General features: G+C 35.0%; 3 protein-coding genes across 4 annotated transcripts in view; 2 read left to right on the top strand and 1 right to left on the bottom strand.

Moving 5' to 3' along the window:
- LOC140055996 (tRNA endonuclease ANKZF1-like) overlaps nucleotides 1–21,147 on the bottom strand; it is a 344,549-nt gene that overhangs the window by 27,687 nt on the left and 295,715 nt on the right. The window lies entirely within an intron of this gene.
- LOC140056049 (large ribosomal subunit protein eL43) overlaps nucleotides 1–21,147 on the top strand; it is a 220,534-nt gene that overhangs the window by 142,035 nt on the left and 57,352 nt on the right. The gene's annotated exons all lie outside the window — the stretch shown is intronic.
- On the top strand, nucleotides 12–16,327 carry LOC140046312 (rRNA N(6)-adenosine-methyltransferase METTL5-like). Of its 2 annotated transcripts, none has more exons than XM_072090904.1 (8): nucleotides 12–55; nucleotides 1,310–1,446; nucleotides 2,716–2,830; nucleotides 11,534–11,718; nucleotides 12,462–12,544; nucleotides 15,125–15,176; nucleotides 15,641–15,690; nucleotides 15,831–16,327. In XM_072090904.1, the coding sequence occupies exons 2-8, from the start codon at nucleotides 1,347–1,349 to the stop codon at nucleotides 15,891–15,893; spliced, it is 648 nt and encodes a 215-aa protein (XP_071947005.1). In that variant the 5' UTR covers nucleotides 12–55; nucleotides 1,310–1,346; the 3' UTR covers nucleotides 15,894–16,327. The 2 variants fall into 2 exon arrangements, with proteins under 2 accessions (XP_071947005.1, XP_071947015.1); XM_072090914.1 differs by having other exon boundaries at nucleotides 19–55; nucleotides 1,241–1,446.

Below are 21,147 nucleotides of genomic sequence, written 5' to 3'. Positions count from 1 at the left end.
AAACAAAATGGCGCTGCCCTAGGTGTAGGAGGTACACGGCCACGATTCGATTTTGGTATGTAGATTAGAACACTTTTTACACGGAAATAGGACGATTTAGACACCATAACTGGATACATAATCTACATTTATTATATATTTATTGTATACAAGCTTCAAAATAGTGATTATTACAAATAATGATGGATTTTAGACGATTTTACCTTGTTGTATGTTTACAATAACACACGCCCGTCGCGTTTTCGAGAGGAACAGCGTGTTATTTTCGAACTCGCTTCAACAATTGTTGTTAAAATGTTATATATTTGGAAGCATATTTTAAAAAAAAAGTTGTGAGTGTTTTGTATAATTTTTGTCACATTTCATGCAGCACAACAAACTGCGCATAATATGTAAATTCGGTTTACTTTTTATTTGTTGACAATTTGTTTACAATACGACATCTTCGATCAATGTGACAAACAATGCCGTGCAACGAAGCTTAACCAACAGAAATAACATAGCGTTTTCAGCCTATTTTCGGATGACAAGTTACTTAAAAACTCAACGGACAGTAGTCGTATGGACAACATCTTTACTGCAAAATGTTCTTAAAAATTGGCCTACATCACTGTGTAATAATAATAATAATAAACAGTACAGGTATTTATAGCGCCTAATGGATCACTGACCCCTCTCCTAGTCTAGGTGCTTTACATTTTAGACCTTAACTAAATGGTAATACTAATAAACTGTCCCCCGCCGGACACCATTCCGGTATTTCTTAGTCGAGGTTTCGAGAATAATTGAAAAAAATTAGAAAATTTTTTTTCGCTACTTAAAATCCATTGAAAAAAACACCACAGTGTATAAGCATAGCCATAGGTGTTTGTCACCGGCGTTTTTTGCGGTGCTTGTCGCCGGTGTTTTTCTCGGTGCTTGTCACCGGCGTTTTTCTCGGTGCAGTCGCGGCGCCTATACTTATACACTGTGGTGTTTTTTTCGCTGGAATAAAATATTTGATTATGTACAATTAACCAGATATTATATATTATAAAATTCATGCCTGTTTCGTCTCGATTTCTTAGACGTAAATTAGGCCTCATGGAGGTGAATGGTACTGTACCTCCATGGTGTCATTTTATTGTCACATAATAGTTTTTCATGTTAACCAAACAATTATTTATCTGAAAAAATGTAATTTAATTAAAGCAAAAAATTGTTTTAGTGGTAAGTTTAACTTGTATATTTTTCTTTCCAGAAACAAGTTAAAATCAGTTAAAATACGGTACTGTATTTTTCAAACCTGATTTTTCATTTCCTGTTATAGATCTGTATCCTTAATATTTTATTACCAGCCAAACAATATGAAACTTAAAGAACTTGAAGGTTACTTACAAGATGTTGATGTTTTTGATGACCCCAAAATTCTACTAGAGCAGTACCCAACAACACCACATATAGCAGGCAAGTACAACAAATCAACCTGTGTCCAATCAAGTCAATCTAACAACAGGATACTGAGCTCCTGAGATCAAATGGTTTATCCTGTGACTTCAACACAATCAGTTCTCACATGCTAGTCTGTTATACCATTATGACATATCGCCCTCTGAAAGAACAGAACCCGATATTGTCAGATGGTTTCCCATCCAAGCTCTAACTGGGCCCAAGGTTGCTTAGCTTCTGTGATCAGATGAAAACCAGTGTTTTGTCGTGGTAATGAGGCCATAATAAGCTTATTAGATATGTTTACTGTTAGTGTTGATGTCAGCATGTTTTACCTTTTTACGACAAACATTGTTACAGTATTTCTTCCATGATAACAGATGATTACTGTACAGTACTCAGACTGTACTAAACGGTTTCGATCCAAGTCGGCCCTAAACCGTCTCGGCCAAAGTCAAGTCGGCCCCAAGTCAAGTCGGCCTCAAGTCAACTCGGCCTCAAGTCAACTCGGCCTCACGTCAACTCGGCCTCACGTCAACTCGGCCAAAAAATAATCGGTCAACTCGGCCCCGTTAAAGTATGGAACGCAAAAAGTGCAAATGAAGGGGATTGATAAAATAATATTTCTTCACAATTTTTTAACTATGAATAATTCTGACTTTTAATGAATATTATTATTTAGACAATAATATATTTAGCAAAAAAAATAGGAATGATTTCACCAACTTTCCTTTATTTACGTTTAATAAAATTTCGTAGCTGAGCCTCCCTGCGCGTTTGCCAGCTTTTTCGATATCTACAACTGCTACGTGTTTTCGCTGACCGGGGGATTCCCCTTTTTAAAAAACGCAAATCATGCACAAAAGCGATGTACGATCATTTTTTCTACGGCCAAATGGTGGAACGTAGGCCTCCGTCTTCGATTTCCTAAAATACAGTATCTGCACGTGTTTTTTGTAACACGCGGGTACTTCTATTCATATCGGCAATGAGTTCATTTTTTTATATGATATTATATTTTTTATTTCTTCATTTTTTTTAAAACGTGGATAGTAAGAATCGTAATAATATTAAGCACTTTTTGCGTTCCATACTTTATTGTGGCCGAGTTGACCGATTAGTTTTTGGCCGAGTTGACGTGAGGCCGAGTTGACTTGAGGCCGAGTTGACTTGAGGCCGAGTTGACTTGGGGCCGACATGACGTGGGGCCGACTTGACTTTGGCCAAGACGGTTTGGGGCCGACTTGACCTGCACCCTACTAAACTAAACTACTATCAATTTCACAGCACGAATGTTGCACACAATTGATACACGCTACGATGACATTAGTGGTAAACTGGTAGCTGATCTTGGGTGTGGATGTGGTGTGCTTAGTATTGGGGCTGCCATGCTTCAAGCAGGGTAAGTACTTTCCTTATTTTGCTTTTATCTATATAGAGTTTCCCACAAAGAAGCAACATCCATATATTATACAGTAGATCTCTTCCATTTATGACACCCTGCGTACCCCTCTTTAAATGGTCCTTTCCTTTGAAACAAAGAGGGACAATGTTTTAATACTAGGCCAACACCTATTCAGTGGATGCCCACTTTTAAGGGGACACTTTCCTGTGAAACAAATGAGCGACAATATATATTTAGGCAGTGAATAATGTGTCCCCTTAATAGAGGTTCAACATGTTTTGTGAATAAAACTGTTCTGTATAAAACAAATGAAAGCTATAACTAGAATTGAATTCGTCACTTTGACGAATTATAGGTGATCATTTTCATAATTTGACTAAATGGGAATTTTGTGATATGACCTGTCACAATGATACCCCTTTGCAGAAAATGGAATAACCAAATGTCCTAGGAATTTTAGTTGGACCTTTGTATTAATCATCATCATCATTTTATATCAGTCAGTGTTCAGCATTCGTATCCTCAGCATCATACTGTACTGTAGAAGCATAGAGATATATCTCTATGGTAGAAGACATATTTTAATTTACTTTTTTGGTTAAAACTAATTGGGGTGAGTGAATTAATTATTCATTATTAATAATAGTACTATATTAATAATATGATATTTTTAGAGAAGAACATAAATAAGAGCATTTAAATGTATTAAAATTGTATTTTGAATGTATTCATTCAGGTACTCGTACTGACTTGTGTATTACTATTAATATTATATTATAATGCCCATTAATTATATGGATGGCTAAGTTTGTATAATTTGTAAGTTACATATTTCGCTGTGGCTAAAGATACGGTACCGTATTCTAACTTCTGTTTACTAAAGGTACGGTAAAATTGCATTACGTCATAATCAGCCAATGGGGTGCTGGTACGTGTGTGACGTCATCGTATAAGGACTATTCTTTTTCATATCGCGTCTGTTGTGTTGTATGTAGAGAACATAGTTGCCATTTCTGGCATTATTATGCTTTTTGGCATTATTTAGAGGCCCACGGCATCTGGCATAATGCCGCGGCATTATTTAGCCGTTTTTAGCATAATCTGGCATAATTTTGTGTTTTTTGAACAACCAAAAAAATAATATACCACAGAACAAAAATAAAATATTTTGTTTAATCTTGCAATTAATTTTAATACATATCACCTTACACAATATCATATCGTACAAAACAGATCTGTTCGGGTTTTCCGTCTTCCATCCTTTTGTTTCGGACTTAAATAGACTCTTCGGATAGGAAGGCTGCTCGAAAACTACCGTGTGTGCGATATAGGCAGCACAACAAATCCGAAGAGGCTAGCTATTGGCCAATTATGTTGCTCTATTTCAGAGACCATGAAGGTTATTGGATCCCCAGATATAGAGACAATTGAACGAAAACATTATGAAAGGGGTTTTGTTGTTTCAGTTCATAATTATAAGTGGCCGCATCCCTACCCCAACCCTTGAAATGGCAATTTCCATTAACTAATTAGAAGCTCTAATTTTAAAAAGAATTTCTTCTAAGAGAATTTGTTTTCCATATTTCAAATTATGTTCCATTTGCATCGTCGTAGCAACCCTATTTTTCCAAATGTTCTTCACCTCTCAGCCCCAGTAGTGACCATGTGGGCAAGGTAATTTTTATTTAAAATTAAGTACCATTTCCGCCCATCGAGCAGCTCTATTTTTCCATTTTTTTTACCTCACCCCCAACACTTAACACTTAATATACATTTTTATTTCCTATTTTTAGTCGCGTGGAAGCGACTCTATAGTTCACTATGTCGGTCGGTCGGTCTGTCTGTCTGTCTGTCTGTCAGTCTGTCGGTCTGTCTGTCGGTCTGTCTGTCTGTCGGTCCGGTATCACTATGCGTTTTATCGCTTTATGACCTTATCTTGATATCAGTTTAATCTAGCTAAGTCAATTTTTCACAGAATATTCCTTATGGCCAGGAATCGATGTGGTTATGTTTTCACGGTGCGCAATAAAAAATTACGCGGTCTACGCACGATTTAACGAAATCACGTTTGTAATCATATCTTAACAACCATGAATCACAATTAAATAAAATTTGGTACTCATAAATTTCAGGGCATAAATCATCATATGGCAATACAATTACGTGCGTAGCGCATGTAACGCATGCGTACGTGCGCTTAAAATTTTCAAAATTTATTTTCGATGAAATAAGAGTACGTTTCAGGCAATTTTAAGCGTTTACAAAATTGCCATGAGTGCGCAGATTTTTGCGCGCGCACTGCGCGTTAAATGTTATTGCGCACTCTTTTTACCCGATTTCTGTTTTCTTGACTTACTTTTCAACTCGAAATTACGTTATACGAGCACGTCAAAAGTGACAGGCTACGCACGTGTAAATTAAAAAAATATAAATGTTTTTAAACATTTCAACATTTTTAAACATGTTCTGTAATTTCGGTCAGTATAGTTCACTATGTCGGTCTGTCGGTCTGTTTGTCTGTCGGTCCGGTATCACTATGCATTGTAGCACGCGACTTAATGGCTGTTGGCCTTGTTAATTATAATTGCCATTTTCAAAACTATGATGGGCTAAGATCCTGGAGGTACTAATAAATATATTTTTATTTCATATTTGAAATTAAGTGCCATTTCCGCCCATTGAGCAGCTCTATTTTTCCAAATTTTCTTACCTCAGCACCAGCCATAGTGGAGCTGAGGTCCTGGAGACACTTAATATATATTTTTATTTCCTATTTTAAATTATAATTGCCATTTTCGAACTATGGTGGGCTAAGATCCTGGAGGTACTAATAAATATATTTTTATTTCATATCTGAAATTAAGTGCCATTTCCGCCGGCCATCGAGCAGCTCTATTTTTCCAAATTTTTGTACCTCAGCCCCATCATGGTTGGAGACACTTAATATATATTTTGATTTCCTATTTTCAATTATAATTGCCATTTTCGAACTATGGTAGGCTAAGATTCTGGAGACACTAATAAATATAGTTTTATTTCATATTTTAAATTAAGTGGCATTTCCGGCCATCAGCATTTTTCAAAATGTTCTTATCAACCATGGTGGGGCTGAGGTCCTGGAGACACTTAATATATATTTTTATTTCCTATTTAAAATTATAATTGCCATTTTCTAATTATGGTGGGCTAAGATCCTTTCATATTTGAAATTAAGTGCAAAGATCAAGCAGCTCTCATATTTCAGCTCAAAAATTCTAAATTTCCATGGCTGTAACAGGTTTTTTTTTTTGGGTGGGGGGGGGGGGGGGAGTAAGGTTTCGTGGGTTGGTGTTTGTTTCATTTGCAATTACCATTTTCGCACCCCAGATATTTTTAGAATTATTAGTTATTACTCACAAAAATAAAAATACAATTTTTGAACGACATAGGGATACAATTTAGGCCCTATTTTGTGTCAGTTGGGGTTTTACAAACGTTTATTAGACATACAACCGTTGGTGGCGCTGTTTAGGGCCAGATTTTGGGGATCTGGCATTATTTTTCCCAATCTGGCATTATTTGAGACAGGATACGGCATAATTTAAATTTTATCGCTGGCAACGCTGGTAGAGAATTCCTGTCGGCGGCGCCAGGCTGCATGGATGTGTGCGCTGATGAGGGTTTTATTTTTATTCCAAATGGCCTTTATGCCTATATTTTTTATTAAACTTTGTTTACAATGGTGACCATAAACAACAAGCAAATGCGGACAATAAAGGGGTCCTCAAATACTATGATTTTTAGACAGTAGCCCCAGGTCTGAGTCACAGAAATCAGCGCACACACGCGGCTGGCCCCAGCCTGGCATCGCTTTCCCTACACAAACAAACTCATAATGAGGTTATGGTACGTAGGCCTAGGCCTCTTTTGAAACGGTTTTTTGTATTCTAGAATTAAAATCCGACATGTTTTGGCTTTTCAATAATAATAATAATAACAGACGTAGGCTACATTTAGTTTTTGTCACACACGACGGCGATAAATGAAGCATAAAGAAAATGCGGTTGATCACTGTTTTCGCGATATGAAAAAAATCCCAAGTCTTATACGATGACGTCACACATGTACCAGCACCCCATTGGCTGGTTATGACGTAATGCAATTTTACCGTACCTTTAGTAAACAGAAGTTAGAATACGGTACCGTATCTTTAGCCACGGCGTACATATTTCTATTTATATTTGAGATAATGAGAATTTGTATTAAATCATGATTACAGCATAATAACTATGATAACTAGAAAGCCACTCCGAAAGTGCGTACCTCCGCCCTCTGTAAAATTCTCCTACATAAGATTTCTCCGGAAAAATATATATTTGTGTGTGAATTAATGCTGTGTATGATTTAGGCTAATATGCGAATTTGGTGTAATGGTTATGTAACCAGCCTTTCAACTAAATAAAGATTCTGTTGACTAACAATAGATTGAACAGCAACGCCAAAAAGAAACGGGTAAATTTGAAAAGAAATAGGTTTTTTAAAACTACTCGTATCAAAAAACCTGTCGATTAAATTAATTTTTGTTTTAAAATTACAAATCACAAATTATAACTCTTGTACAAAAATGAAGTTTTTTGTACAAGTAGTTCTCGAGAAAATGCAATTTCAGTTTACTTGTTACTTTAAGACTGCTTGCCGGCTTTTGAAAATTCTGTCCTATCTTTTAACACTAACAGGTCTGAAAATTATACTAAAAATTGGTCCAGAATTGGGACCGTGGTCTGGATTTCCTCCAAAATTTAATGGAGTGGTCCCTGACCACATATCTACTGTATCAGTATTGTCATTTTGGGAAAGATCTTGTAATTACTGTAACTTTTTGAGTAATCCTGCAAACAAACAAACACGATCGATTACATACCTGTTTGGCAGAGGTAATTATGACCATTAATTATGATAATGTGATAAATGTCTGTGTGTAATAACTATTATTATTTAGTACAAAGTAATAGCATACTGTAAGAATGTACTTTTTAAAAAGCAGATCAGAAACTAAACCAATTTCTGAACTGGATAGCATGATCCCGCTAGTGAACGTGAAAGATTGATTAAAATCAGGGATTATTTATTAATTTTTTTTATTTTATTCATTTCGGCAATGCTACAGTAACTGTAGTGGTTGGACATTAATGATAATAATAAATAATTTATATTTAACACAAAAAAGCCAATTCAACGGTGGTCTTCTACAAAGCATTAGTTAGAGCCTGTTTTCCAGTCAACGTTGAGTTGCGTTAAGTTTTCAAATCATTAAGTTTTAAAATCATTACATTTAGGGATACAAAATATAACTATTTTTTTCAGTATTTGTGGCATTTATACACACACGACGCTACAAGTCGCCAAAACGGAAAACCACTATTTGGTATCGGCTGCCATGAAACAAGCTTATTAAATTTCTTTGGTACATTTCTATTTAACGAACATTGTATACTTGCTTGATAAATTCTTGTTCAATTGATGTTTAAAATAAGATATTCTACGATAAATTACACAAACTATAAGCTTAATTTTCCGACACTCTAAACCTCGTGTATTTAGAGGCAACGTCGTACACTTGAGGGCGCTCACTCGCATGGTGGAATACACAGTGTACATGTGCTGTTTTTGACGATCTGCATTTTTTGATCTTCGGGTATAAGCCCACCCCAAAACTTGACGTGATTTCATGTTCAAGGAGGGTGGGCTTATACCCGCGTCATTACGGTAGTAGTGGTGCTTGGTTATGGAATATTTTATACAACATCTGTTTTTTTTAGTATCCTATTAGTATTACTAGCAACTTCTAGTATTCTTTCCCATATCAAATCAAGTCATAGAGGGTCACATTCCATAGACTTTACTAGATGTTATGGTAATCCTTGAGGTCAGGTATTTTCTAAATTATAGATTATATTATCTGTTTTAATCTAGTCTACCTTTATTTTTATACTCATATATTTCTATATTGCATGTTTAATTGTTTTAAGGATGCACCATTATTATGTGTGCCTGTTCAAAAATCATTTTCCGAATAAATTATTATTATTATTATTAGATAATCTCCAAACAAAGCAAGTTGTGTTATAGTATACAGTAGGCTCTCATCAGAGAGTAGAAATCTACAGTAGAAATAAGTCTGTTTATACTATCCTTTAAGTTGTCCCTGATACCAGTCTTGTAGTCTGGGAACCAGTAAATAATTATACCCTAGTGGAGGTCAGTTGTCAAGTTATACTAAACACATTCTGTTATCTGTCATAATTTTGACCCATCTGGCATCTAGCATTTATGCCAGGCATTGTTGTAGAAAATCTAGCATAATCTGGCATAATTTGAAAAGCCCAATTCTACAGCATATTTACCACGATTTAGCATATTATCTAGCATATTTTCTAAAAAAACTAGCATACATTGTTTTTGTGGTATTTTGGCCGTATTTTTGCTGCCAACTAGCATAATTTGATTTCTACCGCTGGCCCAGACTGGTTCTGAATAAACTCTAGCGAAAGTTCTCATGTAACACTGCCGAGTTATATCTTATTTTTATCCGTTGTCTGCTTCCAAGTCGAGATTATGGCTACTCATAATCTAACAAGTTGCAGTGTTTGTTTTAATATCTAGTTGAATTTGGTAAGTGGCTGTTTTAAGTGGCCACCAGCCCCACCCATAAAATGTACTTTTGCATCCATGGATTGGTATATCAATATTAGTCCAGAATAGTAGAAAATTGTTAAATCCACTTTCTTCTAGACATAGTTCCATGTCGACCGCACTAGTGTATAACATCCACCTGAAAGTGTTTAAACAAAGGATATTTTTTCTATACAAAATCTCCAAAGCAAAGTTGTAGTGTTTCTTTATCTAGTTTAGTAAATAATTTAATAAATAATTTAATAAATTAAAAAGTGACTGTTTAAAGTGACTACCAGCCCAATAATACAACAGGCCTTACTTTATTATATAGTGTACTATAAGGTCCAGTCCCTAAGGTCAGTTACAGCCAAACATAATAAAGACCCCCCAAGGCTACTTAAAAAGGCTACTTTAGCTCACCAACCTTGGCTGATCCTCAAGTAGCCTTTTCAAGTAGCCTTTTCAAGTAGCCTTTTCAAGTAGCCAGGTCAATGCATATTAATTTAACTTGTTGTATAAATCTGCCCTATGATTAATTGTGCCAAACACCATGACAATTGTGAAATTTAAACCATGTTTATTCGTTTTATGAGTTATTTTTGGAATATTTCTTGTACAGGTACTACAGAGTCTTATTACAAAGTTAAATAATAATCAATCTATAAAATGCTCTGAGATTTATAAAAAATTGCTCAAATATAATTGTATTTATATATCACATATCACTTCTGGTCTAATCCCACCCCTACTATGTCTGATTTCACAAACAGGCATATCCCCATGTATAGTCCCAGTATTATTGGTTTTTGCTCTGGATGTTGGCTTATCTCTAGCCAGTTCAGATGATCTTACAAGTAATACTGTACTTACTAATACTGTAATGTAATGATATAGAATTATAATTTAACAACCAACCTTATATCACAATTCAATTGAGTTTACCAATTTGCCCCAGAAACGTTCAGTGAAGAAATTGATTAGATGTTTTTATGACCATTAGGACCAATTAGTTCCACAATCATTGGGATACCTTAATGTAACACACAAGAGAATATAAATCTATTAACTGTTTACAAGTTGGTATATGGTGGAATGTATAATTGCTCTAATGGGAGTTACTATAAACACTTGTTGATGTCCAGTGGTCCAATTTGCCCTAGCTTTCACTGAGGTGAAGGTGATGTGACATTCCTCCCTTAATGACTATTCCTTATCATCAAAGAATGTTCCTTTGTTCCAAATAGTGCCCTCCCAGTACATGCATATTAATTAGGACTGTTCCTTAAATATGGATGTACTGGCCAAGAGGGAGAGAGTTAACAAATTTATAAAGGTTATAATAGAGAGGATAAAACATTTACAATATAGGAACATATTTGATATAGCCAGTACATACTGCATTATATTTAGTATTGGAATAAAACTGGTGTCACTAGAGTAGACAAAACCATATTTACTGTTTGTATATTCTGTGACTGTGTGAAATCCTGGCACTGAGACTATGTGATATAGTAACGGATCACAACAACCATTTCATTAATATACCATTCATCCTCTCTTCCTGTGTTTGTATTTTATACCGTAGTATTATCCTGTAGTATACAGTTTTAAGCATGACTGAATAAACAACTGTGATATTGCAACCAAGCGAGTACAGACTTTAATACAGTCAAAACCGCACACATTATATTACACGTACCAATCTTTTTTTTTTCTTGAACCAGGATTTCCCAAAATAAAGTCACACCCCCCCCCCCCTCCAAAGTCGTCCCAATTTCGTGTTCTAGCGGGGTGGGGTTATACCAGACGATATACGTATTAATATTGGAACAAAAAATAGATTTTAGTTGTGTTATGGAATAATACGTTAAGCCACACTGTGTTTCTTTTGCAGTCGTTTTTCTTCTGATTTCTTTTATTTAGTTCTCTTACCAACCATTAGTCTGCAAAAATCTGTAATTTGTCATTTCTTGAATTTGTGAAAATATGAAATGAAAATATATATGATAATGATGCTATTATTTGGGGTTTTATTTTATTTTTCAGTTTATGTGTAGGAGTTGATATTGATAAAGATGCATTGGAGACTTGTCACGTAAATTGTAGAGAGTTTGAGCTGACCAATGTTGAGCAGGTTCAATATGATTTAACCAAGCTCGAGTTAGGAAAGTGGTTGAAACTATTTGACACGGTCATCATGAACCCGCCATTTGGTACCAAACGAAACAAAGGTAAGGTTGATCACCATCAGCACATACAGTAGTAGTTACATAAACATGTTTTGCCAAAACCGTAATTGATCAATTACACAGTGGAGCTGTGGCTTGGTGGTTATGATGCTTGGCTACCAATCTAAGGGTCCTGGGTTCAAGCCCTGTCATATGTCAGGGTTTTTTTCTCATGACAAATTACAACTCCACTCCCAAAGACTTAATAATAAGTCTTTGTTTATGTAGAGCATCTTGTGTATATGTTTGTCTTGTGAAATTATTAAATAGTTTATCCATCCTGTAATTGGCGGGTTACTCGCTGTTGGATGAGTATGAAATAAAATAAAATAAAAAATAAAATGAACTACTGTATACCACAAGAGGGCTAATAGACAACAGCTATTGATTTAATAAAAGATCTGAAGAAACGGTCCTATTTTTCCAGACATTTACATAAACCACTAACTAAATAGAATACAAATTTCCCATGACAGCAAATATAAATAACAATTTTCAAATACAGTAAAAATTAAATCCTTGACGATTTGAAGAGAGGTTTCCTGTTCTTTAAAAGAAGGTAAAATAATGCTGACGTTTGAGGAAGCCCTTTTGGCAGAAAATAAAAATTGTACATTATTTATAATATGGTTAATCATGAGACAGACTATTAAATGTTGCGTAAAGGATTTCACAATCCCTAATACTATTTCATTAATATATATTGTAATCTCTCTGACTTAAAGTAACATGGATTCTTTTTGTAGGTATTGATATGGTGTTTCTTAAGTTAGGCTTAAGTATGGCAAGGAACGCTGTTTACTCGCTACACAAAACAAGCACAAGAGAAGTAAGTACAATGCTGTCCACTTTTTTAGGTGAAAATAATCAATTTAGAAATACTGTATATACAAATATTTTGTAGTAACACTAAAAGTAAAAGCTCTGTCTACACTATCAAACAAGGTTGATAAAAAAAAGTGGGATGTCCCCCAAATATGGTAGTGATATAACATAATCATGACCATGGGAGAAATAATTAATATAAAAAATAATAGTACATCATCAGAACTTCAATCCCATTTAGATTCCTTGAGTTGTTGGTGTAAACAAAATGACATGCTACCCAAGACTTCGAAGTGCCATGTTATTAATATAAATTTTATGAAATCCCAAATAAACTACCCCCAATTTACTATAAGTGGTGAAAAAATTGATACTGTACATAGTATGAAATTATTAGGTCTTGAGCTACAAGACAATTTAGGTTGGGATATCCAAATCAAAAGTATTATCTCTAGAGCAAGTAGAAGAATGTTTCTTCTTTATGCATTGAGAGGATATAGTGCACCTATTGGTGACATGTTAAGTATTTATCAACTCTATATTCGGCCGCTGACTGAGTATGCATGTGTTGTTTGGCACTCTAGCATTACAAAACATCAGACCAATGAAATTGAGAGGTTGCAAAAGCGAGCATGCAAAATTATACTTGGCCAGAACTATGAGAGCTATGATACGGCCCTTACTCAACTTAAAATTACCAGCCTTGCTGAACGTAGAGAAAAATTAACATTAAAATTTGGAGAAGGTATCCTTAAGTCAGAGAGACATCGTAATATGCTGCCTGCTGAAAGACCTAATATATCTAGATTACGTAACCCCAATAGATTTACATTACCTAAAATAAAAACTAACCGATATAAAAATTCAACGATTCCCTATATTATAAACAAATTAAATTCCTCCTGTGAAAAATTAAATTTAAAAAATATATAATAAATGATTGTACAATAATTACCGCCTATAATAATCAAATGAAGAGCACTGCAGACAACGTTTAATATTAATATATACTGTAAACTTTTATTTTCCAAAATTTAATATATTTTTGTAGATTTTTAATGTTGTGAATATTTTAGTGAATAATTGTGCAATGTTGCCACCTATACTAAAAGATAATACGGTAATAATAATAATCAAATAAAGAACAGTGCAGATAGGTTTTACTTTAGTATATTATAATGTAAATTTTTCGTTTTTTTAAAAATAAAAGTGCAATTGTATTTTCCAAAATTGTGTATATATTTTAAGATTCTTAATATTTTAAATTTTAGTGAATAATTGTGAAATTTTGTAATTGTATATTCCGAATTTATTACTGTAGTTTTTATAGATTTCATTTTATTGTAATACAAACGTTATTAATATTAGCTACCGTATGTGCTTTTGTTTTTGTAATTTTATATATACCGTAATAAATAAATAAAAAAAAAAAATATGGGCACATCACATCTTTTTGTTACATAACGTTTGACAGAGCTTAAAGGAAAGGAACACCCTGGGCTAAATGTGCCACTGTGCTTATAGATAAATGTAATAAAAACACGATTACAATGGTTCAAGGTACAATAGTAAGCAATTTAGTTAAAAAATAGACTTTTAAACGACAACATATCTGAAATTGAACAGCGCCATTTTGACAGGTTAAGAGCAATTATGTGACGTCAGATTAGGTGGACGCATTCAAGCAAATCCAAGCGCCCATCGTCATAGTACAGTATTTCAATATGGAAGTGCGGGATAGACATAAATAAAATCAATTAAATAGCCTAACATACCTAATATTTTCGGAATATGGCTTGGAGTTTTTATAATTCAGAAAATTTGGAACCAGAATATACAGAAAGAGAGTTAGTTTTGCGTCGTGCTGATGAGGAAAAAAGAAGAGAAGAACAACATTCTCGAGCATAACAAGCCGTCGAAGAATGGTGTACTTTCGGCCAGTGTATCGTATGCCTTACTAGGCCTAGAACTCGTGTTGAACGAAAATAAAGTAGACACTGCATCGTCAATCAACAGCCTCCGTTTGGAAGGTTTGCCAGTTAATTCCCCTACCAAATCCCGTTTGAAACAGCTAGGCAATAAAAGTAACAATAGATTAACAATAGCTGAAAGATTTACGAATTGGCTTGCAGAAGAAAAGATCGATCGAAGGTTTGTTTACCAAGCCAGCGCATGCTCATACCGTGTCATCGCCGTCCTGCATGACCGCATGTCGCGTTATTAGCCAATCATATTAGCGGATTCGCTTAGCCAATAGAAGCGCTGAATGCAACCGCGAATCTTAAAATTTTCGTCGGCCGTATCTGACGTCACAAACAGGCTGCCATGAGCACAAGATGGCGATTTTCAAATGTCTTGAAAACAGCTTTAAAATCCTGTTTACTAGAAAACTACAAATCCGATTTAAACATAAATTGTGCTGAATATTAAGTTGGTAGGTTTACTTTTATAATAGTTAGGTAAGATATTAGGGTGTTCCTTTCCTTTAAGGAAAAGGAGTTGACTGGACTCTGAATGAATACATTTGACAACCTAGGTTTACATAAGGACTCTATTTTTAAACTTGACTTTTGTTATCTTTCAGCATGTCATAAAGAAGGCTAAGGAATGGGGTGTTAACATTGAAATAGTGGCAGGTAAGAAATACAACTGTATTAAATTATACATGCTTAAAATGGAATGGAAATGAATTGTATGTTGACTCTTGTAGCTGTTTCATTTCGGATTTGGTATCGCTGATTTATTCATCAGTGTCGTTTCATATTTATATTTTACAAAAAAACTGGAAAGATCAAATTTCTTTGTGCTAAAATAAAAGACAAATTTATAAATCTAAATTTAATTTTATCAGTACATTTTAGTCAAATCAAATCAAAATTTATTTCTTTCATATTTCAAATTAAATACATATTACAAATTCAAATATAATTTAAAAAAATGATAAAGTGTACAAAAAATGATAAAATGTACAAAAAATGACACAAAAAATGATAAAATGTACAATATTGTAAATTAAATAGAAAGAGACACATGCTCTGTAAGTGAACTTAATTTGGAAAACAATCCCAGTTACTTATGGAAATGTTGGTTTTTTTTTCAGAGTTACGATTTGATCTTCCTGCCACCTACAAATTTCACAAACAGAAATCTGTAAGTATATTTAAATTTTTTTTATTGGCTTTATGCAAAATTGTCAAAATAATAAATTTGAACATTTTTAATGTATTTTGAGCATTTTTGTGTGCATTATATAAAAAAACGGTCATTTGTCTTTGTACAATTTCTTGCAGGTGGACATTGAAGTAGATTTTATTAGACTCTCATTTCCAGAAAAGTCTGGTGACCCAAGATGACCGATTACCAGTAAATAGTGGTGGATAAAGGTCAGATACTTAGTTTTCTGAATACGTGAGTATAATTCTGGACATGATCTCGTCTTGTGACAGAAAAGGGCAGATAACTAATAAAGAGTGGTCAATGCCAGAGACATCGTATTCTGACTACTTTGTGTATAATACTTGTCAGTGGGCATTGGAGTGGATTTTTATTCACTAAAGATGATAAAAGTAAGATCTTTTTCCCGACACCATATTGAATGCGGAACACAGACCACTCAGGTCATTTGAAGAAAGCCATACAAGTCAACCAAATGAAAGAACACTGGTGTCAATTGGAAGGAATCATTTAGAAGAAGCCACACAATTAAATTGGAAGAAGTTACATGAGTCATTTTGAAGAAACAACACAAGTCAAGAAGTCACATCAGTCAATTGGTAGAAGTCACATCAGTCACATCAGTCAATTGGTAGAAGCCACAAAAGTCAATTTAAAAGTTCAAAGCCAGACTAGTCAATTGGATGAAGCCACACTAGTGAATTGGTAGAAGTCACATCAGTCAATTAGATGAAGCCACACTAGTCAATTGGTAGAAGTCACATCAGTCAATTAGATGAAGCCACACTAGTCAATTGGTAGAAGTCACATCAGTCTTGAATTAGATGAAGCCACACTAGTCAATTGGTGGAAGTCACATCAGTCAATTGGATGAAGCCACACTAGTCAATTGGTAGAAGTCACATCAGTCAATTAAATGAAGCCACACTAGTCAATTGGTAGAAGTCACATCAGTCAATTAGATGAAGCCACACTAGTCAATTGGTAGAAGTCCCAAAAGTCAATTTAAAAGTTCAAAGCCACACAAGTCAATTGGAAGAAGTTACACAAGTCAATTGGAGCAAACAAAGAAGCCGATTATTAGAACCCACAACATGAATCTGTTGGTGCAGACAGTACGAAAGCATGAATGGAATGTAGGTTTTGCACAAAAGTAGTGTCAACTATTCATCACTCTCCTTCAGATGTTAGGCTGATACTGAATATTGTTTTCTTATAGATGAGTATAGTCCATGACTTTTCAGTTTTGCAATATTTATATGAATTGATTCAGTTTAAAAAATTGTTGTTAAAACCATTATGTGCGCACAATGATAGGACACATTGAAAATAATTGGTTGCCAATAATTGGGTGTCTAAAAAACTAAGATCTAGAAAACTCAAATCTCAGATATATATGTCATCTGTAATAGAATTCCACTAAAGTTACTATCTCTGATTTAATTACTGCCAGAAAATGCATTTGTCCCATCATTTAATTGTAAGGCCTCCATATGTGTCTGTGAATCACAATTTCTTGTTATCTAAACAGCAACTTGTTGATCTAATAATGCTGTGTGGTATAACTATGCCTTAAAGTTCCATCAATCATAGTTGATTGTAAACTTATTTACTGAGAGTAGTTTAGAATCCGGTGAGTGGAAGCTCAAGTTAAACATGTCTGTCTCTTATGTTTTTTGGCCGCACCTGGCCTTTAACGTTTAAAATAAGATAACAAATTGAATGAAATTTAAACCTTTCATATGTTATTTACTTTAATTATTTCAAATCACTTAGAGTTATCAGTCATCAGTTAATGTATACAGCCATCAGCTGGAAAATAACCCCTTCTCTCCTTTGCATTTGACGATTTAAATTTCGTATTTTTCTAGAAAGTCTTTTATTTTTTGTCTTCAAGCGAAGAGTCAAATCTTTGTACAATTTTTTTAAATCTTTTAATTTGTTAATTTTTTCCTCTATCACAAACATAATTACTTGGGCTTGTGCCATAATTACAAAATACCTAAATAGTGAGTGTTAGTCTTGGGGTATGATGTCTGTTTGTTGTCAGACAAAAAATGTTGTGCACTGTGGGGCTTTGATATCTTAAGAGCAGGAGGGTCATGGAATAAATATGTTTTCTGTGGAGATGAGCTGGTCAATGCAGAGTGTAAAAGAGGTGTAATTGATATTGTTTCCATGAAAGCCTTGTTGTAAGGAGTAGTGTCTGTCTGCTGTGGATGGATGGTGGGTGAGATGAGCTGCCAAAAGCACTCTCACTTTAGAGTCTTAATGGCAATTGTGAAAAATTTTCTAAGCTGCGAACAGCTAAATTTGGTGTTCTTCCCAGCACTTTTCCATACAATTATCAGCCGTTTGTCAAAGGCAGAGAAGGTCAGCTTTTGCCTTTGACATCAGTGAAGGAAAAATAGTCATCCTCCACCACCGTCTTGGCAAACCGATAATCTGCTTCAAACAAACTCAGTTGGTTAATCAATATATACAGTACAATTTCTTTGTCTGGTTCTATTCTCAGACGTTCTCCTTCCGTTACCGGTATTCTTCTTTCAAAATCAATTTCTGGTTCTTCTATACGTTCTTCCCTTATTAGTCTTCATTTGAAGAGAATGGTTAATCAATATATACAATTTCTTTGTCGGTTTTATTCTCAGACGTTCTTCTTCCCCTTCCGTTACCGGTATTCTTCTTTCAAAATCAATTTCTGGTTCTTCTATACGTTCTTCCCTTATTAGTCTTCATTCGAAGAGAATGGTTAATCAATATATACAATTTCTTCGTCCGGTTTTATTCTCAGACGTTCTCCTTCCTCTTCCGTCATCATCCCCCTCTCTTTGCGCCGAAACCTCCTATCAAAGCCATTCGTGATTGGTCAAGAGTTTAGTGTAAGTTACTATTGGTCAATTATTTATTTATTTATTTTTTTTAACAATAATTGATGTGGGTGATCCATCCAGCATAAGCTGAACACTGTTAGGGACCCTGAAACAATACAAACAGTAAATACAAAATTTTTATTTTCAAAATAAGAAATGACTCCTGCTCGCCTTTGCAGTCGACGATTTAAATGTCTTATTTCGCCGGAAAGTCTGTTGTTTTTTTGCTTCATTTGAAGAACCAATTCTTTTAAAAATTTTTTTTCCTCTTCTAACATTTTATTTTTGTCCTCCATAATAAACATAACTACTTGGGCTTGTGCCATCGTAATAAATAATTATATTTAAAAAAATACCGGCGCGGTGATTCTAAATTTATATGAAAATATCTCATCATCTTGGCAAACGGCCGAATACGCTGGATATATTTCCCTACTAACCAATAATCTGCTTCAAACAGAGAAAATTCTAGCAGCTCCACTAGACGAAGCAGTCTTGTGGGTAGGTTTTCAGAATTATCCACTGGTCTTGCACATTTTCGGCCATAAAAATATCTTGGCATGTTAGATGACGAACGCATCCGCTGTGCTGGTCAGAACTTTGTACTAGCAGCATCATGATGTAATCACGTACCAGTACAAAATTCTAATCGTTGCATACCAAGGTATCGTCTTCCGACATGCTTAGAATGTTGATTGCCTCTTCCTTTATGGGTATCTCCCAATGAGGCGGTTACACTCTTGGTGTCTGAGTCTTTTCTGCCTTGCTTCGACAGCTACCTCAGCATAACTTGCCCTCTTCAGCTTGTTAAGAGAAGACTGCCACTTCTCCGTTTGGCTGTAGAGGGTGTTGGCATACCCTTCAAATTCGGGGAGGTACCTGTGGTGGGCAAATTTTTTAAATTTCCTGTACGACCCTATATAAACTATAACTGTGGTCACTTTGAGTTGATTGTAAACTTATTTACTGAGAGTAGTTTAGAATCCGGTGAGTGGGAGCTCAAGTTAAACATGTCTGTCTCTTACGTTTTTTGCCCGCACCTGGTCTTCAACATTTTAAAATGTGTCCAAGGGCCTGGAATCGATACATCGAACCTTTCAAATTTTCTCTTTTTGAACGACTGAACATTTTTCTCTTCATCAGAATTACTCTTTTGCTCCAACAGACTGATGATTTTAATTTCTTGATAACAGGACAAGAAGTAAAGAAGCGCCCTCTAAAAAATTATTTTTCACTCAGCTTGAAGTGTCTAGAAAACTAATCAAGAAAACAAAGACCTATATAATAAGATATCTTAGTTTTCTACATCTAGAAAACTAAGATATCTTATTATAGATTATTGATAATAATTAAAACGAATTTAGGTTCAACGACGATTTTGTTCCAAACAGGGGGGATCCCGCGCGATTTACCGAGTTTTTTTGTTTTTGTTTTTTGTTTGCCCTTACACGTAAATTTATAGGCCTACTATGGGTGGGAGGTAGAGGGAGAGTGGCGATGTTGTGATACCAGACGAAAGCAATGTATAATATAAAAAAATATATATATATATATAAAAAAAAAGGCTTACCTGGCGTGAACTTTGTGGCGTTGTCGTTGGTTTGGGATAGGGAAGGCGTCATCCGGTTTGACCATCTGCAAAGCCGAGTCGCACCGTCTAATATTCGGTGCATCCCCCTTAATCCCTTCGATGTGTGACACGTTGCTCCTCTCCCCCACCCCCGGCTACAGCTTCCGACGAGGGAAAGAGAGCTGCGAACTCCCTTCCGATGAGAAAACTTTCGCATTTCCCGTTCTTCACTCCAAAAAAAGAGTTTCATTCGGCCAAGGGGGAGGGAGGTGGCGACCTTGCTTTTGTATTATTATCCACAGCGAGCAGTATTCGTAAGCGAATAACAGTACCCATCTTACAGAAGACAAACAAGATCCGCATCGTTCGTTCGTAGAGATCGAGGTCAAGATGGCTAAGGACAGTCAAACACCGGCTTATCAGCGACTCGTTACTGTGGACTCCGCTTGCACTTGGGGTTTATTGGAGAGAGAGAGAGAATGAAAATATCGTTTTTGTTTTATACACTCTATCATTTGGGCTGTTATCGATGATGTCATCGACAACCACAAATACGGTGTTACGATTGGTTTAATGTCGATTAAGTTTTCCCGCCCACACCGTGAACACGAGTAGGATTTTGGCCAATCAGGAAAAAGTCAAGTAAAATACTACGATGTATTACGATTGGTTTTGTTATCGATGATGTCATAGTTAACAAAAATGCGCTATTACGATTGGTTTTGTTATCGATGATGTCATCTTTAACAAAAATGCCCTAATACGATTGGTTTTGTTAACGTCAACAAAAATCCGCTATTACGATTGGTTTGATGTTGTTAACACACCCACAAAAGTAGGATTTGGCCAATCAGGATAAGTCAAGTAAAATACAGTGTGCTAAGATTGGATTTGTTATCAATGATATCATCGTTGTCATAAAAAAAAAATAACGCTATTTTATGATTGGTTTGATGTTGTTAAAGTCACCCACACCCATAAAAGTAGGAT

This window comes from Antedon mediterranea, chromosome 1, assembly GCF_964355755.1.
Source record: "Antedon mediterranea chromosome 1, ecAntMedi1.1, whole genome shotgun sequence".
NCBI lineage: Eukaryota > Metazoa > Echinodermata > Crinoidea > Comatulida > Antedonidae > Antedon > Antedon mediterranea.
This window is presented reverse-complemented; position numbering and strand designations above follow the sequence as displayed.

Bases quoted from the DNA above. Each gene is read 5' to 3' on its own strand.
- LOC140046312 (XM_072090904.1), top strand. From the start codon at position 1,347: ATGAAACTTAAAGAACTTGAAGGTTACTTACAAGATGTTGATGTTTTT. The intron at 11,719-12,461 runs GTAAGGTTGATC...TTCTTTTTGTAG, and splicing joins TGGTACCAAACGAAACAAAG to GTATTGATATGGTGTTTCTT. The intron at 12,545-15,124 runs GTAAGTACAATG...GTTATCTTTCAG, and splicing joins ACAAAACAAGCACAAGAGAA to CATGTCATAAAGAAGGCTAA.